The sequence below is a fragment of the Dryobates pubescens genome, chromosome 6 (genome assembly GCF_014839835.1).
Source record: "Dryobates pubescens isolate bDryPub1 chromosome 6, bDryPub1.pri, whole genome shotgun sequence".
NCBI lineage: Eukaryota > Metazoa > Chordata > Aves > Piciformes > Picidae > Dryobates > Dryobates pubescens.
Window position 1 is genome coordinate 25,458,922 of NC_071617.1, and position 27,001 is coordinate 25,485,922.

The 27,001-nt window shown below is 39.0% G+C and overlaps 2 protein-coding genes across 2 annotated transcripts in view; one reads left to right on the top strand and one right to left on the bottom strand.

Annotated features, from left to right (window-relative positions):
* PRKN (parkin RBR E3 ubiquitin protein ligase) overlaps positions 1-4,052 on the bottom strand; it is a 739,568-nt gene extending 735,516 nt beyond the window's left edge. Inside the window, exon 1 of the mRNA XM_054162766.1 lies at positions 4,023-4,052. Within this exon, the coding sequence (XP_054018741.1) occupies positions 4,023-4,029 (7 nt within the window). The 5' untranslated portion in view covers positions 4,030-4,052. The remainder of the gene's footprint in view (positions 1-4,022) is intronic.
* A 29-nt stretch (positions 4,053-4,081) lies between these two features.
* PACRG (parkin coregulated) overlaps positions 4,082-27,001 on the top strand; it is a 221,252-nt gene continuing 198,332 nt past the window's right edge. Inside the window, exons 1-2 of the mRNA XM_009898923.2 lie at positions 4,082-4,119; positions 4,741-4,929. Of these exons, the coding sequence (XP_009897225.1) occupies positions 4,783-4,929 (147 nt within the window). The 5' untranslated portion in view covers positions 4,082-4,119; positions 4,741-4,782. The remainder of the gene's footprint in view (positions 4,120-4,740; positions 4,930-27,001) is intronic.

Consider the following 27,001-nt stretch of genomic DNA (forward strand, 5'->3'; position numbering starts at 1 on the left):
GGATCACAAGACAGAGTAAGCTCCAGACATCAGCAGAGTTAAGTGTTGTTTAGAGCACCCAACTGCTGGAGGCTGCAAAACAGCTCCCCTTTAAGGTTAACCTCAATCACTGCTTTGTGTCCTAGCGACAGTATTGTTGATAAGTGAAAAAGACAGCAGACTCTACCCCATGTCAGCCACAAACCCTGTAAATACGCTTTCAAGGCACCTAAGCAGCCCAGCATTATAACAGAAACACTACAAAGTGAGTGGTGGCAACTTCAGGTACTTCTCATTAGGCATGTAGGCTAACCCCTTTTCTCTCCATTGGACACAACTGAACTAATGCTTCCTAAGCATTACCTATACCACCAAAAACTTTAGACTAGCTGCAACAGGCATTTTCACTGTGCTTCCACTAAGAAAATGTGAATGAAAAAAAATAAAATGAGGGATAGGAAGAAAAGTGACAGAAGCAATACACAAACCTGGAAATTAGATGTAATTAGATGTAAACAGCAGTATAGAAGTTGTCCACAGAAAGGCTTTCATCCACAGATAATTCCTGTCTCATGTAAGACAAAGTATGACACAGGTCCTTCAAACAGCAGATATTCAGCTAATTTAATTTGCATCACTGTTATAAATATGTAAATCAGTATGTATTTGGCTCCCCAATACTAATACAAGGATTTCTATCGTGCATTAGTCAAATATATACATATAGTATTCTCTAGTCAAAATGAAAACCCCAAAGTTAAACGCTCCTTCACTTATATAATTGTTCTTTGTTGAAGCAAAATTAAACAAATTTCCATAGAGAAGTTTCCCCAAGTCCTTAACTGAACAGTTCACCAGCAGCTAGTATAAATAAACTGTGACTTTACAAATGCAATGTATGTATGCATAAGTGAAAGGACCAGCAAGGAATCATTCCAGCAGCTTCCGTTAAAAACAGTGAAGCACATTACAGAACAATCTTCTACAAGCATTTATAAAAGCAAGAGCTGCCTTTAACATTTACTTTGATAAGTATTTTTATAGATACACCCAAGAATTAAAATTCCAGAAGCAATCACTAACTTAGTGCAATGCCATGCGTGTGTCAGCTGACACGGACTTTCCAGATAAGCTCATGAATGGAATTTCTATACAAATAGACTGTTACACAATTAACTTGTTATGAGATTTTAAATGCAGATGCGTCACACAGATGAAAATAAAGTTACATATTTTAAAGGCCTCCCTTCAGGAATATAATCTCTTACTGAAAATAAGCATAGGCTTTTCTCATTCTTTTTTTTTTCCCCCCTTTTTTCCCCTCTAGCAATACGCCAGCACTCTAATTCATTTATAAATTTATAAGCAAATCTGTCACCACAAATTTCTATTCAGTCAACAAAAAGCAACAAAGCTGGAGAATGTAATAGCAAGCAGGATGGGAAATTATATGAAGGCTACTAAAAGCCAGTGATACAAGTCAATTGTCTAACTATTCTAAGGAAAACAAACCAAACCTATTAATAAGGTTTACCCTATTTCACAGCACAAGAACATGAAGAGACAGGAAATTAAAAATCAGTTGAAGAAATTAACTGTCATGTGTTGCACAATTATAGAATTCTTTGCCACAAGAACTCACAATGACATAAATCAGTTCCACACATACAAAACTGTAAAACAGTCTGAAAAATATACTGTGTTCTTCACAGGATAATTCTTTAAACATGAAGACCAAAAAATTAGACACATTACACACATTATGTCCTTCCTCTCTCCCTGCCCCCCATTTTGCAATGGTATTCCTAGTTCACAAGTGTCTAGAGGAGACTTTCCAGAAAGCAGGAAATTGTACTGTGTCTGTACCTCATAAATTCTGAACATAATTTTGTATTTTTACAGTGGGGTTAAGGTTTTGGTTTTTTCCTCCCCCCCCACCCCCCCCCCCAAAAAAAAAACAAACCAGGTTGCTTCTTAACTCTTTTAAGGTTTCAACTCATGTAAAGCTGTGTTTATAAATTTGCAACTAATTGGGATGTACATTTCATAATCAATATTCACAAACATGTGTCTGCCACAGGGAAAACACAATTGTAATTCCTCAGTCATACAAACGTTATCTTCATGAGCATTAAGTAAATATTTAGATTTCAGTATGAGGGTTAGAGGCATCAGCTCTGTAACCACAAGAGTAGTCCCTTATGTACACTTAAAACACTTTTCTAAAGCATTCAAAAACAAACACACTGTAGTTTTGTAAACATATGTATTTTATATACTATAGCAACATCTAATCAGCAGAGGAAATAACACAAGATGAAAGATGGAATACCAGACCCTTTGTGCTTTGCTTTTGCTTAAGCCAAGCCTTTAATTAAAACAGTCTCTGCTTACACAGTCCAAATGATAAGCCAACCCAAGTAAAGTGTCACAACTAGGCAGAGACTATTTAAACAGACATTTACATAGCCTGAAAACATAAGTTAACTGGTTTCACAGTATCACAGTACACTAGAGGTTGGAAGGGACCTCTAGGGATCACGGGATCCAACCCCCCTACCAAAGCAGGATCACTTAGGGCAGTCCACACAGGAATGCATCCAGGTGGGTTTTCAAAGTCCCCAGAGAAGGAGCCTCCACAACCTCTCGGGGCAGCCTGTTCCAGTGCTCCATCACCCTCACTGTAAAGAAGTTTCTCCTCATGTTGAAGTGAAATCTTCTATGTTCAAGCTTGAATCCATTGTTTGTCGTCTTATTACTGCGCACCACGGAAGAGAGCTTGGCCCCCTCCACTTGATACCCACCTTTCAGATACTTATACACATTGATGAGATCCCCTCTCAGTCTTCTCAACACTAAACAGCCCCAGGGATCTCAGTCTCTCTTCATAGGGGAGATGCTCAAGTTCCCTAATCATCCCCGTGGCTCTCATTTTAAAACTTTCAACTTTTGTGAAGCTGAAAGTAAAAGAACATTACCCAAATACTCATGTGCACGTATTGCTGCCAAAAACCCCTATGTGTACTCTCAGGATTCCTAGACACTTTTGAGATGTTTAATTTAAGAACAATAAATATTCTGACTATTAACTGTATGCTTTTCAATTTCGTCATGTCTTACACAGCCTCTGACTGTGACACCTACACTGAACAGCAAGCCTGAGGAAGACATGGTGCAGTTAAAAACCAAGTTTATCTGTATTCTACAGTTTTCAACTAATTTATTAAATGATAGTGAATGCAAGACGAAACATGAGGCCAGGGCTACAAAACACATGCCGCAATTTGTGTTCTCCCATAGTATGGATTCAAGACAACCCAGTACTGCAACAAGCAGTTCATGCCACACCAGAATTAGATAGGTACAGAAGCCCATTCAAGGACAAAACGGCAAAACTCCCAACATGATTAGGCCTAAGTTGCCTTTCTTGTTTTTTAAACACATCACTACCATTGAGTACCATGACAGACCATTAGCACGAATATATACTAGCAAGACAAAAAAGTTCACAAATCACACAAACCTTGCCCAGTGGTATTGACAATTTATATTCTGAAGGGAAATAAATTATAATGACGGCAATCGCAAGCCCTGCGCAACCCGCTGTTGGGTCATCCCCCTCCAGAGGGACAAAGGTCACTGACCCTGAAGCACTTAGACGCTCGTAATCCTCCGCACGGCCCCGACAAATGCACGAAGTGCTTTAACCACAGACGCAGTAACGAAGGCAAGGAGAAGGCATAGCCCAGCCCTCTGCTCCAGCCCTGCCTCCCTAGAACCACAGCCACCAGGGGCCGCGCTGTGTCAGCTCGTCGGTGCGGGCACCCGCCACCTCCCCTGGCGGCGTCCGAGGCACCCCACTAGAGCCTCGCCGAAGCACTAAAGGAAGCAAACATGCCCACCGGGACCGAGGGGAAAAGAACCAAACCATCCCACGCCGCCCCCCAGTACTAATGAACCAGTAGCATCGGCAACTGAGCAGCCGGCAGGAAAGGGCGGATCTGCATCCGGGCTCGCTCGCTCCCTCCGACGTGCGCACTCACCTATCATGGCGGCTTCGAGGGGGGGGATGTGAAGGGACACGGAGGCGCATGCGGCGGCAGAATACGCTTGCCTCTAAGGAGACGCGGTATACTCTGGGTAACGTAGTTCTCGGCCAGGTGCAACACCCAGCTCTGGTCACGTGACCGCCCTCCCATGTTAATTACTTTCTGTTACTTTCTGCCGGCCGGTGCGGTGCCTGCCCGGTTTTCGCTGCTCCTGTCTGTGAGCTGCGCGTGGCGGACCGTTGCCGCTGGGGTTTCTTTGGTTGACGTTGCGCTTCCCCCGCGCACGCCACCACTGCCGGCAAGGCAGCAGGCTGTTGACGCGTTGCCTAGTAACGGCGCGAGTCCGGGGACGCGTGCTAGCGCCGGCAGCGGCTACCACCCGCCGCGTCCCCAACGGACCCAGCTGAGGGGACACCGGGGGTGAGGCAGGGAGAGAGCCAGCGCGGGGGGACGGCGAGCAACCGGGGTGGGAAAGAATCCAAGGAGGTAATGAAGGGCGGGGAACGGAGGAGTGGGAGCGTTAGAGAGGAGGGAGACGAGATGAGGTGGAGTGAGGGACGACGGGGGACGAGAAAGTCTGTCAGGCGCAGGGTAGTTGCGAGAAAGGTGTATGTGAGTGTGTCGCTAGTAGAGAAGGGAACACAGGTAGACCTACTCAGCTTTCCAACTTGCGAGGGCGGGGCGTTGACGTTTTGTTTCGTGTTTTTTCCAGTCTGTATTTTACTTCTTGTCCGTTGCGGACCCTGGTGGGGAAATGGTAGTGGAGAAACCGGGCGCAAGCTCCTCAAAGCCCGTAGGTGACAGGTGTCCCCAGAAGCAGGAGCCACTGGGGCACTTGAAGAAAAGCAAGCAGCAGGTCTCCGATGGATTCACTGTTAAAGCCATGATGAAAAACACTGTGGTATGTTTGCTGCTAGTGTAGAGGTGATAATTAATTTACTCTCAACTGTCTAGGAAGCATAGCAACTTAGAACTGGTGATAAAGCATGCCAGGAGGGTGTGTGAGTTGCTAAAACTTTCATGAGGTAACTGTGCCTGTAGAGATTGTGATGCTTTGCCTCTAGGTGCTTAGGTGACACCATTATTCTGTCTTGTTTTGTATTTGTTCTATTAAATTGTTAGCCTATAGAATTGTGTGCAAGGCTAACTACCATCCATTTAGCAAAATGCTGTCAAATGACACTGACACTGCAATGTTATTTGAAAGTATTTTCATATCCTGACACTGTGGTATAAAATTTTTGTGAATGGCATATAGGATTGCAAAGATCTGGAAAACGAACTATTTTTTAAAATAAGCTTGAAAAATAAATAGAGGTTTCCACACTGCATCAAAGAATACTAAACTGGAAACATTAGTTCTTCAACTCCGTTCAAAGACAAGGAGTTGATCCAGGAAGCCTCACTCTGTAGTAACAGTCCCAATTTCTAAGTTAGAGACACATGAGTGAAAATACTAGAACAAAAACATTTCAAATTGTTTGGTATGGTTTCATTTATATACTTTTGAAGACTTGAGGAATAAAATGCTCCAGCTACTGCAGAATCATGGAATGTTAGGAGTTGGAAGGGACTGTTAGAGATTATTGAGTCCAACACCCCCTCACCCCACCCCCCCAAAGTAGGATCACCTAGGGCAGGCCACAAAGGAATGCATCCAGGCAGGTTTGGAAAGTCTCTGGAAAAGGAGACTCCACAACTTCTTCTATTCCAATGTTTCCAATGACTGGTTAAATGAAGCCTCAGGTATATTAAGTCTTCACATGTCAGAGGTTGACATCGTTAAGGAAGTTACTGTGGAAGGCTTAGGAGTTGACTGCAGGGTTGAAAGCACAGCAGGTAAGTCTAGTTAAGACATGGTAATTCTTTTGGTTAACAGCAACAAGTTCAGCATCTTCAGGTCAAATAATTAGAATTGCATTTGGTGCAAACATTCAGCGAGTCTTAAACTCTCAGCAAAGAGTGTAACATTACTGTTGTTGCATATGTGGCATACCAGGTTGTACAAAGTGTTTTACTAAGTTATGTTTTGCCAAAGTTGCTGGAAAGTTTTCTTCCCAAGTCTGCTTTCAAACCCAGTAGTAAATACAGAGTTATAACTATGTGCAGAAACACAGCTGTCATCTCCTGAAAGAAGTGTAATTGCTTATAAGCAGAAAAAGAGTTTATTTAGGTTGTAGTTCTGGATTTTCACCCCTCTACTCCTGTCACAGTCTGCATTGGAATAAGTTCTCAGTCTTTGTATTTAAACTCCTCTTTTAAGCCATTGTGATGTGGCATGAAGGGCTTTATTACCCTTTGATAATAATGCATAGCAAAGCTTTCGTTTTGACCCCTGAGAGATGATTCATTTAATGAAATTTGTGATTTGACATTCAGACTGTGTAACTAAATTACTTTTGTTATTTACCCTGTAGTAGTAACAGTTTCTGATTTTAAGGCTATAGGAAAGCATTGTTTACAAGAAAAAAAATTTACCTTTCTATTTTAAGAGCTAATTTATTGGAGATATCAGTACATTTGGGGGCAAGTAGGTGTTAACTTAAAGGAATTGTTTGATAAATGTTTATTTGGCAGTAGTGCATCCATCTTGGAGGAACCCCTCCAGTTTAACAGTAGCAGTTCTGTACGACCTACAAACATACTATGAGTCAATTTAAACCGTTGGTCCTATACTCCAGCCTGTTTAAACTGTCAAACTACAGTCTTTGAAATGGAGGCAAGCTCTCCTCCCTGGCCTGACTGCATGTTTCTTTCTACCCCTTTGCATTTGCATTGGTGTTTCTTGCAACTACAGAGGACATTCGATCAGCTCTAACATCTGGTTAGGATGTTTAGGAAACTGAGTGTCTTGTAATGTGGATGGGAACACCTCTCTTGGCAACATTCTGATGAAATTGGGTTTTGAAAGAGTATTCCGTAAGCATCTAAGTCAGTGTAAACTTGCACCACAGTCAAAAGGTGTGGTTTTTTTACTCTGTTTATTGTTTGTGCAATATAAACTGTTGCATGGCAGTGCAGCAAGCAAGATTGGGATCCTGGTTAAACCTACACTAGAAGCAGCTCTTCCCCCCCACCCCCAAGCAGTGAACCCTTGACATGCAGTGAAAAAAGTTGTGGCTGCTGTAGCCATACCTGCTTCTGCTGCATATTTGTACCTCCTCTTCAGTTCATTAAATTAGACGCTTCTTCTGTGTTAGACCCAAACATGAAAAGCTTCAGTACAAGGAGGTTTTTATTTATCCTCATGAAGTTATCTTCTTTTCCAATTCCATACTTGGTTTTACTGTAATGACCACATGGACTGCATAATGTCAATACAGAATACACGGGAAAACTACTAATGCTTAAAGATCTACTGTTGTCACTATATAACTCAAATGAGACTGGAAGCTCTAAGTGGGTAAAAGAGACAGGAAAGGTAGCATAGAGGCCTTTGCACTAGAGAAAGTAGTAGGAGAACTCCTCAAAGTGGGGACCTGGATGATTTGTAACCCAATATTATTTTTGCTATGAGTGTTTTCCTCAGACTTATGTGCTGATGTGCTGAACCCCGTTGTTGCCTTGTTGCAGGGAGGGAGGGCTGGAATCTATACTAGGGAAATTGAAGGTTTCTTCCTTTTCCTCTCTGATACTTCTAGTTAGTCTATATGCCTGATCTATGTTTAACTGAAATGACCTGGAAAGGCTTTGAAGGGATTAAGGAGGTTTTGGTTTTTCATGAAGTTTCCTTAACCATTTTGAAACTAAAATTACTGCAAAGCCACAAAATAGTAGCGAACCGTAGGGCTGGCCCAGTATGTGGTCACAATGAGCTGGAGGTTGCATTATAGAAGTCTTGTTTTTAATAGTTACACTCCCACTCTCTGGATACTCTCCCACTCTCCATGATTTTTCATCAGTCCTGGCTCACTGGAGAGATCCCAGATGACTGGAAGTTGGCCAACGTGGTACCCATCCACAAGAAGGGCCGGTTGGATGAGCCAGGGAATTACAGGCCTGTCAGCCTGACCTCAGTGCCAGGAAAGATTATGGAATAGGTCCTCCTCAGTGCAATCACACAGCACTTAGAGGGTGGCCAAGGGATCAGGCCCAGCCAGCATGGGTTTAGGAAGGGCAGGTCCTGCCTGACCAACCTGATCTCCTTCTATGATCAGGTGACCCGCCTGGTGGATGTGGGGAGGCCTGTGGATGTAGTCTACCTGGACCTCAGCAAGGCCTTTGACACCGTTCCCCATAGCAAACTCCTGGCCAAGCTGTCAGCCCATGGCTTGGATGGGAGCACACTGTGATGGGTTAGGAACTGGCTGAAGGGCCGAGCCCAGCCCAGAGAGTGGTGGTGAATGGTGCCACATCCAGCTGGCAGCCAGTCACTAGTGGTGTGCCCCAGGGGTCAGTGCTGGGCCCCATGCTCTTTAACATCTTTATTGATGATCTGGATGAGGGCATTGAGTCCATCATCAGTGAATTTGCTGACGACACCAAGCTGGGGGCAGGAGTTGATCTGCTGGAGGGTAGAGAGGCTCTGCAGAGGGACCTCAACAGGCTGGGCAGATGGGCAGAGTCCAACGGCATGAGATTTAACACATCCAAGTGCCGGGTTCTGCACATTGGCCACAGCAACCCCATGCAGAGCTACAGGCTGGGGTCAGAGTGGCTGGAGAGCAGTCAGGCAGAGAGGGACCTGGGGGTGCTGGTTGACGGTAGACTGAACATGAGCCTGCAGTGTGCCCAGGCAGCTAAGAGGGCCAATGGCATCCTGGCCTGCATCAGGAACAGTGTGGCCAGCAGGAGCAGGGAGGTCATTCTGCCCCTGTACACTGCACTGGTTAGGCCGCACCTCGAGTACTGTGTCCAGTTCTGGGCCCCTCAGTTTAGGAAGGATGTTGACTTGCTGGAACAAGCCCAGAGAAGAGCAACAAAGTTGGTGAGGGGTTTGGAGCATAAGCCCTACGAGGAGAGGCTGAGGGAGCTGGGGTTGCTTAGCCTGAAGAAGAGGAGACTCAGGGGTGACCTTATTGCTCTCTACAACTACCTGAAGGGAGGTTGTAGACAGACGGATGTTGGTCTCTTCTCCCAGGCGGCCAGTACCAGGACAAGAGGACACAGTCTCAGGCTGCGCCAGGGGAGATTCAGGCTAGATGTTAGGAAAAAGTTCTATACAGAAAGAGTGATTACACATTGGAATGGGCTGCCTGGGGAGGTGGTGGAGTCACCATCATTGGAGGTTTTCAGGAGAAGACTTGATGGGGTGCTTGGTGCCGTGGGTTAGATGTTTGGGTGGTGTTGGATTGGTTGATGGGTTGGACACGATGATCTTGAAGGTCTCTTCCAACCTGGTTTATTCTATGTATACATTACAAATATTATGCTTCTTATAATTCCATAATTTGATCTTCAGTGGGTGTAACTAGAAGGCGACCTGTGTTATTCAGTCATTGTAAGTAAGAGGGGATCTGTGTAAGTAAAGGAATTGCTCCTGAGAGCAATCTAATTCTAGGGTCAGAACTTCAACTGAACTTGTTACTCAGTAAAACAGGATTCTGGTGTGGTAATAAAACCTGCCTGAATTATCGTAAGACAATAAACACATATTTTAGCTTTTCATACATTTGTGACGGTATTTCTTTAATGTATCATTTAACAATTTCCACATGTGCTTGAAAGCAAGCTGTTTCTGTAAAAGGCAGTATCAGGATCTCGGTAGCAAAAATGAACACAGATATTTTTTCAGTTTGATAACAGAAGTATGTGAAAAGTATGTTGTACCTTAACTGAAAAGTAATGTCATTATTTGAACATTAGGACATCTTTAGCTATGTTTGATTTTGTTATAAATGAGCTGTCCACTCCAGAATAAATTTAAAGTTTCATGAGAATTTTATTTTGTAAGATAAAAGGCAAACAGTGCTGGATGTGGGGAGCGTCTGTGCTGTACCGACTTGCATACCCCAAAGAGTTACAGCCAAACTTTTATGCCAGCGGGATATGAATATTCAAAACAGTTCTTAGAAAAAGCGTGGTTATGTAAAATAGTTCTTAGAATAGGTGTGGTGTCTCGAGCAGCTGCACCATACCAGGCCAGGGTCATCTCCTCCTCTTCCTATTGGTCATCTGGATGGAGGCGGAAGTCGCCCTCTAGGCGGGATGCATGCTTCTTATGGTACAGGTGACATAACACTTCTGGTTTTAACTGATTTTAAGCAAACATGTGACTGTTCATCCCACCAGCTATTCTCTCCACAGGGTGTTTAACACGAATCATATCCTCCTTTCTCACAGTTTGGAGGGGTTTTTTAGGATGGAAGATTTTTTTTTTAAAAATCATTTGTCTAAAGTAAACTGTATACCATAGAAAGTACAAAAGTTCTGCACAATGTGTGATGAGTTTTAAGCATATGTGGTGGTTTGAGCCTTAACTGGAGTTTAATCTACCAAAAAATAATCTGGAGTCAGTTTGGAAGCAGGAGAAGTAAATTTTTTTATATATATATATCAATAACAGGGAGGATTTACAAGGATAAGGAATAAGGATGAATAGGAAAATACACAAAACCAAATTTGGATGGCCTTGTATCTCCCTCAGTGTATGTGGATTTCGGTCCTTTAGAGAAGTTTGGATGTGGCAGGGAGAAGATCAGACCCGACCACGTGGCAGTACCAGGAGGCCAGCAGCAGCTGTGCGTCCTTTCGAACAGGCGAGGCAGGAGCAAAGAGAAAGATGGCTGCCATGCCCCATCTCCCCGCCATTATGGTCTTGCTGTACAGGAAGGGGGAGCGGATCAGACCAACTTAGCTCAGAGGACCCCTCCTCCTGGGAGGGAGAAACCAGGTCCACCTGGATCAGGTTTCTTTTGTCCCGAGGGAAGCAGGGCTCTCACAACCCTCCCCCCTCAAGGATTGGTGTAACCCAGCACAGCATATTATAAAATACACCATAGAAATAAGTGTGAAATGAAAACTCTTGAATGCCATGAAGCAAGCATGGCGTATTATTAAGTTCCTGTGTAACAACCATCTGGAGAAAGAACAGATCTTTGATCTACTTAATTAGGCATAAACATATTGCTGGGGGGGGGGGGCTGTGGTTGATAGTTAAATCACACAAAACTATGTATATCCCAGTCACAGTACAGTATTTTCTTGTCTGTCTTGTGTCCTTGAGACATCCATTGGTTTTACCATTATGACATGAATTTTTTTATAATTTTATGTCTTCCTGTGCATTTCATTATAATATGAAAGAAAGAACTACTTCTGCATAAGCTACTTGGACTTACCCATGTGTTCATGAAAAAAATCTTTAAGTATTAAGTCTTCCAAAGTTTAGCAGATCTTTATCAGTAGTAGCTTTAACAAAAGTAGTGTTTGTCTTAATGACAGCTGTATTATTCAGCCTATGTTTTATGGATTAAAATGTTTCAGGGAGGTTGGAATGAGCAGGGGGCCAGCCTCTTCTCCTTGCTGTCAAGTGACGGGACTAGAGGAAATGGTTTCAAGCTGTGCCAGGGAACATTCAGGTGGGATGTTAGGAATTACTTCTTCACAGGAAGTTTTTATCAAATATTGGAATGGTCACTTAAAGACATGGTAACTTGTTTACCCTTCAGTGATGGGTCGAGGGTTGGACTGGATGGTCTTTGAGGTCTCTTCCAACTGGATGTATGCTGTGAAATATTATGTCCTTTTTTTTTTTTGGGGGGGGGGGGTGGAGGGTGTGTGTGTGTTGGTTTATTTGTTTTTTAACTTTAGAGGGTGTTAACAAGCAAGGCCACATGCAAGGGAATAAGTGTGCATGGGCTTGTTCAAGGAGTATCCCTATAAGTGAGTTAAGGTGCAAGGAGCTATGCAAGGCTGCACGTCCCCAGACACACTCCTACCAGCTGTGTGCCTCCAATTGTAGCCACTGCAGCTTTATTTTTTACAATAATATTTTAAAGATGTTCTAAAAAAAACCCAAAGCTTTTCCTTTCATTGTGAGTATCATAGAATAAAACCAGGAAAGATTACTTTGTGAACTGAGTTTGCTATTTCAAGTTATTATTGTATACTTATTAAGAAAAGACCAATGGTCTACATTTCAATCTGCAGGTAAAATAAATTATGCCCTGGCTTTTCTGTTCTGTCCTATTGCTAATTATTTAATGTGACATTAGTGTTTTGTGTTGAATACCTTCTCAGCTAAAACTACATAGGCAAAAGTGCATGCATACTTTACTGACACTGGCAGCCAAAATTTGATAAACCATTTTGTTGTTTTTGTTTTCTTTTGGTTTGTTTTTTCCACAGAAACTTAAAACCTGCATTCTTACTTCTCAGAGCAGGTCTATTGATCTCACTATTTTTGCACTCTTATTTACTGCTTGATGCTCACTTTTTCTCTGACTTTATTCACTTATCCTCCAGATGTGTCACTTTTTCTTATTGGAATATCCTATATAATAATTTTAACTGTAAAAAAAAATCTCACAGGAGTGAGTTCATTGCACTTTTAAATTTCAGCTTTCTGAAATGTGAATGAAAAAATATTTTTCACATGAAGTTTAGGTGTAGTAGCTGATTTTTTTTATTTTATTTTTTAACATCTTTTATATGTTTTAAAAATAATTTATCTCATGCCCTTTTAATTTATATGTCCCCCTTTTATTTTGTCAGGTTTTAAATTAATAGTTTAAGGTCAGGGACACAATTAATATAACTTTATTTGATCTCCTGTGTTGTGTAGTCCATGAAATTCAGAAAGTGATTTCTGCATGAAATGTGTAACTCCTAGTTGAGCCAGAAGTTATGCTTTTTTTAGAAAGCAATACAACCTGAAAGTAAGATGATGTCAGAGAGTCCCTTTTAACTGTAATTATTCCAACCCTTAACCAGTGCAATTCCCCTGGAAACTGGCAGACCAGACCTATACATAATTATTACAAAATGATGAAATATGTAAATGAGTTAGACAACGGCTTATGGAGAGATACTGCCTTTAAAAATCCACAAATGTAAAGTTTCAACTTCTACATCAAACTTGTTTAAATCATTATTATTTTATGAGCTTCTGGTATGCCTCTGGACATATTTAACATGTACTCCAATATCATTCAGGAGAATAGTAGAGTTTTAATATTTTATTTGATAATGTCTAGAGGCTTTTAGCCATCCAATTGTTCATCCAATATGAAGAATTCAGACAGTGCACTAAAATTGTGTAAAATCTATCACTTTAGTTTTAAAAAGCAAAATAAATTAGAGGGGAGTGAGTTACATACTTAAGCTTGCGTGACATTTCACAAACTCTGCCTACTGTTGTCTGACAAAGAATAGAATAGAATAAATCAGCTTGGAAGAGACCTTCAAGATCATTGAGTCCAACCTATCACCCAACACTATCTAATCAACTAAACCATGGTACCAAGCACCCCATCCAGTCGCTTCTTAAACACCTCCAGTAATGGCAATTCCACCACCTCCCCAGGCAGCCCATTCCAATGGGCAGTCACTCTCTCTATGAAGAATTTCTTCCTAACATCCAGCCTAAACCTCCCCTGGTGCACCTCGAGACTGTGTCCTCTTGTTCTGGTGCCTGGGAGAAGAGACCAGCCCAACCTGTCTACAACCTCCCTTCAGGTAGCTGTAGAGAGCAAGAATGTCTCCCCTGAGCCTCCTCTTCTCCAGGCTAAAAAGGAATCTTTGTAACTGAAATATTATCTGTGTCAACCATTGACAATTTTGTGCCTACCAAAAGTATACAGCAGTCAGACCTTCAGATATAAATTTTGTAGAGAAAATCTAACAGAGTTGCTCCTACTTGGATTGTTGCTTTTCCTTTTCCTGTGACTGACAGAACTGAATTTTTTTCCAGATTAAGTGAGAAGACAAATGGCCCTTTAGTAGCAACAGAAGAATTCTTCCTCTATTGTACAATGTTCCATTAGAGAATAATAACAAAATATGTATTGGGGAGATACAATACATTTTCAGAGATAGTAATTTTGCAGTTGGATTATCAGAATATGCTGTTGAGAAATGAAACTTTCAGACTTAAAAGTTTGTGAGTGAAATTAAGAAAGCCACTACCTCCTGAGCTTGTACTTAAACTGCTATGTAAATATGTGAAAGATAGAAATATTATTTAAGAGGACCTTCCTGTAGGCAGGTTTTAGTCTTCAGAAAATAATTAAATGATCTGTTTTTTTAGTAGACAGGTCTGCCAAGAACAGAAATCAACATACATCCCTGTATTCAGCATCCTGTAGGCATTCAATGTCTCCCAAACACTTCATCTTTTTCTAATTGCTGAAGTGTCTCATTCTCTTCACCGACACTTAGAGTTTGATTTGACTTGCCCTGATGTTGGAGGCTAGTGTTCAACTGTTAGACCATGTTTTTAACTTTGAATTTGTGCCATGCATAACTCAATGAGATGACAGTCTTTAATTACGTATTTAGAAAAAACTATAATACAAATACTGGTTATTAACTAGTGGAAGATTAATATGTAATATGTTTATTATTGGAGTGCATTCTGTCTGTATTTTCAGGTTTCTTTATTCTTTCTTCATTCTGTTTCATGATTTGTTTCATCCCTATCTAATTGACTTCACTTCAGGGTCTCATGGACCCACTCTCAGAGATAAAGTAGTTTACAAGGAATCCATTGAAAGAATTGTTATCCCTTCTTTTCTTCCAAGTTGCAAACTACCTGATTAAGATGCTCATTCTGGATGATGTTTTTCCAAAGGAAGGAATATGTGATTCCCAGGGAAACTTTCATAAATATTGTCATGACCTTTGTGTTTTCAAAAGAACCCTTTAAAGCTGTGTAACATTTGCAGCCTAATCACTGAAAGATTACCTGAAAAAAAGACAAAGTGGAAATAAACCATTGCATTAGGTAGTTCAATACACACTGAAAATGACAAAACCTGATATCCAGCATGTTTTTCTGTTTTCTGGTTGGTAAGTATCAAAAGTAAGCTTTTCCTGCTGGTACTTAGTAAGATATTTGATGTGTCATAACTTGAGAGACAAGTCTCTTAGTTGGAGCACACTTCTTCAATATTTCCATAAAACATAGAGGCAATTGTTTATACTTGAAATCTGTCTTTTTCTCAAATTCAGTTGAAAATTCCCATGGATACATATTCTTTAGGATGATGGCAGGCAAGTGTACACACAGCATGGATGTGTAAACCTCATTTCCTTATGAAGCTGTTTTAGAAAGGGTACCCAGATGAATTTATTTAATTTTACAGAAAAGAAAGATGGAGATAAAAAAGGAACTAAATAAGACTGAACAATTGCAGTATCGTAAGTGAATCATACAAGCAGGAAAAAGATGAAGTTCTTTCCAATCAGAAGCCATTGCTTGAAGATAAACCAAAGTGTCTGAATTCTTAAGAGAGTTACATAATTTTATAGTGAAAATAAATTCTCTCTCTCAGGGCCTAGATTTCAATTCTGGAACACTAGTAACTTCAGTATTTTTACAATGCAGTGACTGGTAGTATCACCAAAGTTGACAGCACAAAACAGGACTTCTTCTAAAATCAAAATCCCTGAAGCAGATCCTATTTGCCATTTAATTAGAAAGTAAAAGTTCTTTTCATATAGAGACAGAAGTAAAACCTCTGAATACTTTTCTGGCTTCCAGATTTAGCTTGCAGATGTTACCAAGTTTGTAACTAACTAACAAATTCAGTGTCTAAGTACATTGTTCTTTATTTAATGCTATTGTTCAACCCCCTGAATTTAATAGACTGGAAACAGGAATTTAATGAAAAGATATGACTTATTTATGAAACATTTCTGAAATCTGAGTCACTGTATTATGATTTACATTTGTAAGCACAGAAAGCTGAGAATCATAGTAACGCTTTGAGTTTGCAAAAACAGTCAAGACCTTCAATTCCAAAGCAAGGTTAAGCACTCTAATGTAGATTGAAGAGTTTATTACAGAAAACATTTGTTTATTATTAAAGAAACCCAGCCTTGCAACAATAAGTTCTTCAAATAGATTGAAGTGGTAGATAAAAATAAACCATGAAGGAAACAACTGCTTTGTCTCTAAAGCAAATGTTTGTGTTTACAAGTGACTGAAAATAAGACAAAATTTTGTAAATGTTCATTAATGTAAAATATGGCTTTGTAATTTATGTAATCTATATGAGCAAACCTTGACATTAAAGTGTTTTTTCTACTTACAGCTCTCCTGTACAATGCTGTAGTTTAGGAAAAGTAATAAAAGGAATTATTCCAAGAACAGGCATTTACTGAAAGCTACTCTAAGAAAATGTATTTTGTTTCAGAGATAAAATGGAATGATAGAGGCAAGATTGTATTATGAGCTAATAAATCCTTACTAGAATGATAAAAATCCATTTTTTATTTTTAAAGAGAGCATTTATTCAGTGATTTTTGAGTTCACTTTATAGACCTATGAAATGTAAATAATTACTAAGAATTTAAGTTATGCTGAGGTGCTAGATAAAATGTCTCCAAGAAAGCTATGGCAAATTGCATGATTTTAAAGAAACCAGAATTTAAGTTCTGGCATTGAAATTTGTATTAGATAATTCATTAATTTCTTAGAGTGTTATTCAGTGTTATAAATAGATTCACATACTACATTAAAATACTACTTATAAGTAACAAGCTACGCATTCTGTGGGCCACTAAAATGGAAAAGAAACTGAAAGCTGAGGACTTTTACTATGAAGAGTATAGAGTATGGAGCAAGTATCAGTAAGCAAATTTTTTTCTCTTGATATGAGTCTTGTTCTTATCCTGTTTATTTTCTCTAGATGGTATGATTTACTGTTTCTGTGCTGCAATCAAAATTGATCTATCAAAAAATAGCTCCTTAAACTGAAAAATAAAATAAATGTTAAAAAAAATGATGCTTTGGCTAAAGACTAGAGTAGGAGGAATTTTTATATTTTTGGAATTTTATATAAACACCTTAATTAAACATTAAAAAAAATATAAAATCTTCCCACCTTCACTTAGGAGCAGGGTTTTTTTTAAGATTATATTAACTTTGGTTGTCTAAAACTAAAATATACATTCTTATCTGTTAAAACTCCTCTTTTATTTTATTTTTTAAATATGATAGAAGGAGGTTGAGGATAATAGACCAAACTGATTTTTTTGAGTGATTCATGTCACCCTCAGCTACAGTGCTTGCAATAGTCCAGACTGAAAGTGAACACCTAGATAATAACATCAGTCTACAGCTGGAAAATATGAATGCAAAGATGGTTAGGGTGTGTATGTATGTATGGGTAGTGACTGTAGATTGCTGCTTGGTGAAGAATGAGGAGGACCTAAGTAAGCTAGTTTTAGCCACCTATTCAATCTTGCTTATGGCATTCATAGTGTACTGATGTTCTTGATAAGCCATCACCTTTTCAGCACAGCCACAAGAAGGATGTGCATATACATCAAAACTCTCAGCAATGTTTGGCCTTGAGTAACTTCTAATTGTCTTTTTTTCCCAGTACCCTAACATTCTTTCCCTTATTCCACACATTTTGTAATAATACATCATATTAACTTATTTTTATTTTTTCACAATGACCTTAGGTATGCAGTCCATCTGTGTTTGTGGGAAATTAAATAAGACAAGGAATGTGCTAATTTTTGTTGCCACTGAAGTGGGTTGCTCAAGATGTCTCAAAGTTTCGTGTTAAAACAAGAGGTGGTGTCAATCCTTGTAGCATCACACAAATAAAGGCTTTCAGGACTAGAAAGAACCACCTATCAGAATTGTCTTGAAGCTGATTAGAAATTGACCTATCCACTTCAGGGTGACTGATTCATTTCTGCCAGTACTCCCAGGCAAGTCAGCAGCACATGCTGATCTTCAGTGTCAAACACTGCTGATAGGTTTAATGAAGTAAACATGAATATCTTCCTCTTAGCTGTGCCAGAGAGGAAATATTTCACAAGCAAAACTAATGCACTTTGAAAGCTGTTACCAAATCTGAAAGCCTGACTACCCAGATTTAGGTCAATGGCAGAGAAATCAAATTCTTTGGGAAGGTATGTTTGTTTGTTTGGGTTTTTTTAAATTATTGATAATTTTGGCCAAGAATAAAAAGCTGTATTATATAGTAGCTGGTCAGAACATTTAGACTAAAAGGAGTTTTTAGGCCTAAGCAGTAACACTTCATTTTTCATGTTGGTTTAAAAAGTGTGATTTAAATTCATATTACATTCAAATTACATTAGTCTGCTCAGAATTTTGTCCAGCTGCACTTTGACTGTCTTCATGCATGAAAATTCTGCCTCATCTTTGGATAACCTTTTTCAATGACTGCTTTCTTTGTAAAAAAAAGGTTTTCCTACTGTCTAGTCAGAATTTCTTTTATTGCACTTTGTGACAGCTCCCTCTTTTTTTTTTTCCCCTTTGGTTTGTTGGTGGTGTGTTTTGGGGTTTTTTTGGTGGTGTATCTCAGGGAAGATCCTGACATCTCTACTGTTCATGAGGCTGGGTAACTGAAGGCAGCAATGTGATTCCCATTCTTCCTCTTCTTAAAGCTGAAAAAACTGCTCCTCTCAGCCTCTTTCTCTTCATATTGGTGACCTTCCACCAGCCTTGCTCCAATATATCAATGTCTTGCTTGTACTGGGGAGTCAGAAATGTGACTTTGTGCTCTATATACAGTCTCACAAGTAGAAAATAAAAGATGCTGAGTTCCCTCGGCACTCTTGATGTAGCCCACAATGCAGTTGCCTCATCTCTGCCACAAGGGCATGCTTTTTTGACTTTTTCACTGGAATGCCCAAGATCTTTCCAGCCTTTTAGCCAGTGTCTGGCCTGAACTGTTGCACTGCAGAACTTTGTATTTGCCATTGCTGAACTTCATGAAATTCCTGTCAACCCATTTTGCCAGCCTGTCAAGGTGATTCTGAACTCCCCTCTCCAAATTTGATGTCATTCACAAAATCTTGCAGAGTAATGAGATTTTAAATAGCTCAGTATTGAGCCCTGAAGAATGCTTCATGTAACCCACTAGCAGGTGGTGAGCTAACTACTGTCCTTTGGGCCCCACAGGACATCATTTTCCACCAAGCTTGTGGTCAGTTCCTCACAGGACTCTCTTGATGTGAATGGGTTGTAGATTGATACATATTGATGATATTAGATTTATGAATGTCTCCGTCTCATTAAAATCATTATACTTTTAAAAAGTCATTCTCCACCATTTCTTGCAGAAATCAATGGCATGGCTTAGTCTGATGAATGAATTATTTTCATATCACTATTATTGGTGTATAATCACTGTATCTTATATCTGAAAATGTGCTAGTCTTTCTGTATTTCTTATACAAAATTTCAATTACATTATATAATTACATTTCCATTATATGAGAAGAAGCAGCAATGTAATTAGTGTTAGCAGAGCCACCCAACTCTTACTGTACATTTCTAGATTATGTAGATTTCTGGTTATGTAGTAGAAGTTATAAGTTTAGCAAATTAACAGCACTGAAAAAAAAAACAATGAAGTGTTTGGAATTCTGAGTTTTGCACCATTTGAATATTAGCCATTTTCCACTGTGAAGTCCAGGATTTAAGTTGGAAGAAGTTTGTTAATGAATGTTTTTCTGTGGGGAGAAAAACAGATGGCTAGCTGCTACTTAGCCATATTATTGTAATTATATTTAATGGTGATTGGAATAAATATGTGCTGAATAAATTGTTGTATTGGTAGATTAGAACAAAGATAGATTAACAAATTAACCAGCATAATTGGGATATTCAGTTTCTAGACATCAGGTAAACCCAGCTGTCCTGTCATAACACAGCCTACTCTCACAAGCCCCACCTTTCTCCCCAGACAGACAGGAGGGAAAGTAACACAAAAATCCTCTGGGTTAAGATAAAGAGAGTTTAATGAGATTATAAGATTCATAGTTCCTTTAGGCTACATGCAGAAAAGCTCAGCAAACAGCAGAAGCAGCAGCAGAAGCCAGCAATCCATCCCTACTGCCCACCAACCTGCAGCCAGCCTAGCAGAAAAGGCCAACACCCCAAACCCAGAAACCAAAAGCAGGAACCAGAACAGGATGCTACCATTTGAACTTCAAGCCCCATGATACTTTGCTCCAGGCAGCCCTTTCATTTGGAATCTGCCATGACAGCAGCATGGTATTTAATATCTGCAGTAGATTCAGCTCAACCCATGACACCAACTGATTTTATTAAACTCTATGAAAGTAAGATAACTCCAGAAAGTGGCTCTGTATCTCCCTCATTCTTAATAATGAAAGCCTTTGAAGCTTCATGTACTATTGTATATCTTCTGTTGATTTTATTCTTCTGGCAGTTGGTGGGTTGATTTTTGTTGTCTTTCTGAATGTGATTCCATTAGTATTTCAAAAACTCTCAGACAAAGAAATATAAGTAGACAACACATTGAAAAAGTCAGTAAACAGTATTTATTCTATAACTAGCCTAAGAGAAGGCTTATTTACTCTCTTTACTTTTTTTATCATTACAGTCTGACTTTTTGTTATAGTCTTATTGTCTTTGCAACCCCTTATAACCTGAGTTTTATTTCCAGTAACTGTGTTCAAGTGATGGATGGATGCCTCTGGTCAAAGTGGGTTCAGAGGACACAGACAGAAACACAAAAGACAAGGGCTAATTTGAGCAATCTGCTCACCTAACCACAGTGTTGGTCAATGTCTGACTCAAGACAGATAGTAAGTGAATTGAGAATAAGCACACTGAAACTTTGAACTCTTAGCTAAGTGCTATAAAGGAATGGTTGTGTGCATATATCCTTTAGATATAAACTGTTGATCACATCTAGCATTAGGACTGGATTCAGCTGCATCTGGACTCCTCTCAGAGAAAGAGTTTAAGAATCAAGGAGATCCTTTCTAACTTCATGAATCAATGGGAGGGTCTGCCTGACAGTTTAGTCTGATCTTTAAGAACCCTTCCAACTCAAACCATTCTATGTACCTCTGCCATCAGTCTTGTTAAATCAATGTCACTTTTATAATTGAATTTTGTTAACTCTCTTATAGCAATAAACATGTTAGTACTCCTCTCTTTTGAGTGAAGTCCTTTATCTCTGACAGATAGTCTCCCCTGATGAGGTCTGAAGTGTATCAGTCTTCTTCCGTATAGCACTTTGACACTGTATAATCACATTAGCCATCTTTCATTGCTATTTTAGCAGTTACAGTAAGGTAGTTACAATGCATATGTGACAAAAGTACCTTCTCTGTCTTCCCTAGCTTAGTTTGCAGTCAGCCTAAATTATCAGTACATATTTGGCTTGCTTTTGGCCAAAACCACCAGAGTTACAACTGAGCAGGGGTATAATTCAGCAAAACATTGCAGTAAATATGAATTCAGCAAAGCATCCCTAGAACTACATTGCAGAAGTCAAGTGTTACTAATTCTCTGAGTTATTACCTCATAATAATTAGCATCCTGAAGATGTTCTTCTGTTATTAAATTCCTGCAGAGTGTGTGTTCAAGAAATACAGAAAAACATTTTTCACAGTGTGAGTCACACAGTACTTTGATAATCAGATCACAATGCATAAAGGCAATGTGTATGTGGTTAAATCAGGCAGAATTTAGAGGAAAATCATAATTTAAATAATATTTAGAAGAAAAATGGAATCATGAACTTTTATGTATGTCTTTACTGGACCACATCTGGAGTTATATGATTGTCAAATAGATATTTTAGTAGAGGGAAAGGCCAATGACAAATCATTTTCAGTTTTATCATCTCTCCAAATATTCCATTTTTTATTTTAAAATGTATCATTAAACTCAAATTTCTAATGTAATTTGAAACTTATCTCCAAATCAGTCAAATAATACTGATTAAAAGTGATATAGTTTGCAGTTTCTATTAGAAAATATAATTTCATTTAACCAGATGTGTAGGTAGTGACCCGTCACACTGTGTTATAGGTCAGTTTATAGAAATTAACTCTAAAAACCTGAAAATATTCAAGGGAAATGAAAAAAATTTAAGTGTTGTACATTGACTGAAGTTATTTCAGTTGTCTTCAAAATCCATTGTACTTTACCAGCATACTTATCCAGGCAACTGAGAAGAATCCCATTTAGGGTTAAAATGGAAGTTAATTTTTCTAGCTTGTTCAACTTCTAGCTTGTCTGTTAATAATCAGTACATACTGTCAATTATGATGCTGCCTTGTATGGCAACTCAGAATAAATAGAGCCATCAACCTAACTCAGCAAATGGTAATCACACATCTTTGTCTTACTGTTGTATGTGAAGTAAAATGCAACTAAGAGCAAATAATCTTAATATTCTATTACAAAATGTTAGGATGCAACAGCTTCTGCCTGTATTTTCTCCAAATCTAGCCAAGGAATTACCTCTATTCTGCAAATCACTAAATAAAAATATCTCTTCTTCATTAGAATGTACATTTCAATTATACCTGACACAGCCTGTGAATTAATAATATATGTATTACAATGCCCTTATTGTAAAATTTGGCTGTTCAGTTACTACGCATTTACAGGATTTAAATGGCTGGTATATAGGGTTTTTTTCAAAGCTTGTGTTTGTAAGGCTTTTGCATAAGTGTTTATATAAAAAGAAAGTAAGAAGGTACAAGGAACCAGGTATTTTCTTATGCCTCATTATTTTATTTTTTTCTTTTTCTTCCAAAAGGTTCTAGATAAAGAAAAGCACACCTCATCAACTTTGCAGTTATGCTTTTGTGCTTACACAAAACTATCTATATCACCCAAAGTACTTTTATATTTTAATATCTAAGATCACTTTTTATATTGAGTTACATATGTGTAGGCTCCTGAGGCCGTATGCATTTTGCTTTCTTTTGTAGAAGTCAGATGAGCTGTACACTAGCATAGGTGTTTGCTTGAACTGAGATCATAAAAGATCTTGGTATAAATCAAAATTTGCTTGGGATATTCAGGATTTGTCTGTAATCCTGACATATGTCTGATTTCAGCATGAGCAGGAGCATAAAACTTTATGGAGCTGTAGCACGAAGTTCAGTATCAGGAGTTGGCTCAGGTTAGTACTGAGGAATCTGGATGAACACTTCTGTGCCAGAAACTGCAGGCCTAATAAGAGTTCTACTACCTTGTCAGCTCAGTGAAAACTGCTACTGAGTATGCTTCTATGTGCTGTGGTAATCCTACTCACAGCGGAGCACCTTCACAACACAGGTCTGTCAGATTTTTTATGTGTCTAGTTATGCTTAATATGATGTATATTAATATATAAAATATTTTGCTGAACTGTGAATGCATGTAGTTACAAAAATACTTGATACTGATACAGAGTTCATAATGGCAATATTTCTTGTGCTCCCTCCCCTTACAGCTTTCATAGCATAGCTTGGTAGCTAATAGGGGTGTTACTAGCAACCCTAATACTTAAATGGCTTAGCCTTTTCCATTTTAATAGACCCTTACATTCTTTTCTTTGAGAACCTGTCACATTTACAGTGTTTGTAGCAGATATTTAATTTGGTGTAAGTAAACCCTTTAGGCTATGATGTTTTTCTTGTAACATAACGTTCTCTTCAGCTTTTGCTGATATATCAACTTGAATGCCAAGATTTCCTTTTTCACTTGCAGAAGAACTGTGGGAAATGACCAGAATAACATTGCATTATAAATGGGAGAGAAACAGACCTTTCTGCAGAAGTGAATACTTGAGAGCTCTCTGAGTGGCTCTGTACGGGAAGGGGTGGGACAGTAGACAGGCTCTCTCCTTTTCAGAACTTTATCCTGCCCTTGACAAAACTGTCTAGAGAAGACATGAGGCTTGGTTCCCACTCCCAGTGTTTCCCCATGTCTAGGGCTCTTTGTTCCTGAATGTAGTTTCCCTTCTCTTTGTCTCTGACACAAGCACCATATTATCATGAAAGTGTCTTAATATTAAAAAAAAAAGATAAGTGGAGAAGAGAGAGCGGATGGAGTTGTTTAATTTGCCAAAGGTGGAACTGTTTACTGTTTCCTATAAAAGAGCACATAGAAGACATTACATAGGAACAAATATTATATTCGTTGTAAAGCACACCAAAACTAAGGAATGCCAGATCCTAGATTGCCTGTGAGACCTTAATTGCTGCTTCGTTGTGTGTTTGTAGTATGCATCCCAAAAGGCTAACTAAACAGGAAAACTAGGATACTGATGATTCTTCTGGAAGCCAGGGTTTAAAATACAGAGTTGGATGATTTCTTACCAAGTTTAAGGCCAAAGTACATTTAATTACTTTAAAATGCCTTTTTTGTTGTTTTTGTTTTAAGAGATACACATAAATAATTCACACAGGATGCTCTTTGGATATGTACTGGGTTTTTTAGCTGTCAAGAGGCAATGAAGTAATTATTACTGTCAACAGTTCTTTCTTCTGTTGCTTCTCTGTAATGGAGAACTATTTTTAAAGTTTTTTGGTTTTCTCTAAACCATATCACATCTCTTTAATTTGTGCCCTCATTTCTTAATTCTATATTATTTTTGATTAAAAATTAAAATATTACCACAAAAATTGGTGTCTGAAAGGAATATAGCTCCACTGAATATATATTTATACTTCTGTCCTTTTCAAATACTAGTTGATAATTCTATAATAAGACAACCAATTAAGTATCTGTACTCATTCTCCCAGGAGTAGGAAAACATGCACAGCTCTTTCTTGGAAGACATATTATTGCCATAATTTCTAAGCATTACAAAAGTTAATGACCTATACAACAACTGTGTACCCAAGGACTGAGAGTTTGAATTTGAAATCACTAGCTTGTTTATACTACTACTTTAAGAGTAATAATTATTTTTAAAAACTGAAATGTTTTTCTGCCATTCTGCCATCTCTAAACCATTCAGAATAAATCTGCATGCATACACTTGGTCTTCTCTGGGTGCTGAGCAATTGACTGAAATAGCTTTTTTTTTCCTTTGATTTAGCATTCTTAGGTGGCCAGTCAGAATAAAAAGGATTATTCCATTCATTTTGAGTTCTGCTGCTTCTACTATCTTGATGCAGTGATCATTATTAAGCTGTTCGCTTAATTCTCTGTGAGAAAGAATGGACTTTGGTTTGTAAATCTAATTCCAACCACTGTTCTATAGCATTTCTTCAAATAGTAGTCATCCAGCCAAATCTATTCTTGAAAGTTCCTTGAAGGCTAATTAAATATCCTATACTGAGATGCATCTTACATTGATGAAAAAAAAATGTAAATCAGGGCATAATTATGAAGTTCAGTAGAGCTAGAAAAGCAGGAAAAAGATTTTTTCCCCCCTACTGCAGTTACCATTCTACTTAAAGTTCAGAGATTTACATAAGTGGAATAACCCTGGTAGAGATACATGCAGACCTATAAAAGATTAATGCTGGTTCATATAGATTTTTGTATTTGGAAAGCTGCCATCAAACATACTGTTCACTAGAACATTTCCTGTTAATTTGGTGTGGCATAACATGACTTATTCTCAAGTATAAAATTTCATTGTAATCATATGTTACTAGAATTTATTTTTCCTCCTCCAGTCACAGGAGAATCATAACTGAGTGACACTTTTCCAACAATGAAGTCCTCATCTTGAGTTTCATTTACCCTGAGAGTATGACTGTATGACATTTCTGTTTTAAAAACCATGTGGTTTTGCATTGCCTCTTGAACCATGTACCAGACATTTGATTAGCTATTGCATCATGAAGAGGCTTTGCAAATCCCAATAATAAGTGTAGAATGCACTCCTAAATTGTAGAGTCTTGGTCCTCAAGGAGAAATATGGAATCTGCAGCTTAGTCACTGATCTCCCTATGCAGCACCTTGAGGAGAAGTACTGTAAAGATGATGTCCACAAAACATTTGTTCTGATGAGGTGCCTCAATAGGAAATGTGAAATATATCATGCCATGCTTATCAGATCAATTTAATCACCGTTTCTTGCTTAGCTGTTCAGGGAAGTTCCCTTGTTTTCTTGAAGTCAAAAGATTGACCTTTTTTTTTGAGAATAAACAGTTACCAATATTCCTTAAATAAATGAAGTCAGGGCTTGATCCTGTGCCACTGCTGAGGTTGCTATTCTCTGCATGATGAGTGTTTTAGCCAAGAAGTGGAGCATCCATATACACATATATATCCCTAACCTTTCCTATTGCTTTCTGATATTCATGTTAAACAGGAAAGTGGACAGAATGAAAAGATTTCATCAGAGCTGTTACTGCATGCTAAATTGACAGAAAAGGAACTCCTCTCTTCCCTAAAACTGAATGTAGATTTCTGATTATTCAGAGCATGGAAACAGCCTAGCACAGCCAGATGCAAGGCTAAAGATGAAAAGGAAGCGTTGCACCAAGGATAAGTCTGTTGCCACAATGCAGCTTTGAACATATTAAAGGACATTTCAGTTAGAATATATAGAATATACATAGAATAAACCAGGTTGGAAGAGACCTTCAAGATCATCACGTCCAACCCATCAACCAATCCAACACCACCTAAACAACTAACCCATGGCACCAAGCACCCCAACAAGTCTTCTCCTGAAAACCTCCAATGACAGCAACTCCACCACCTCCCCAGGCAGCCCATTCCAATGGGCAATCACTCCTTCTGTATAGAACTTTTTCCTAACATCCAACCTAAACCTCCCCTGGAGCAGCCTGAGACTGTGTCCTCTTGTTCTGGTACTGGCTGCCTGGGAGAAGAGACCAACATCCATCTGTCTACAACCTCCCTTCAGGAAGTTGTAGAGAGCAATAAGGTCACCCCTGAGTCTCCTCTTCTTCAGGCTAAGCAACCCCAGCTCCCTCAGCCTCTCCTCGTAGGGCTTGTGTTCCAAACCCCTCACCAACTTTGTTGCTCTTCTCTGGACTTGTTCCAGCAAGTCAACATCCTTCCTAAACTGAGGGGCCCAGAACTGGACACAGTACTCGAGGTGCGGCCTAACCAGTGTACAGGGGCAGAATGACCTCCC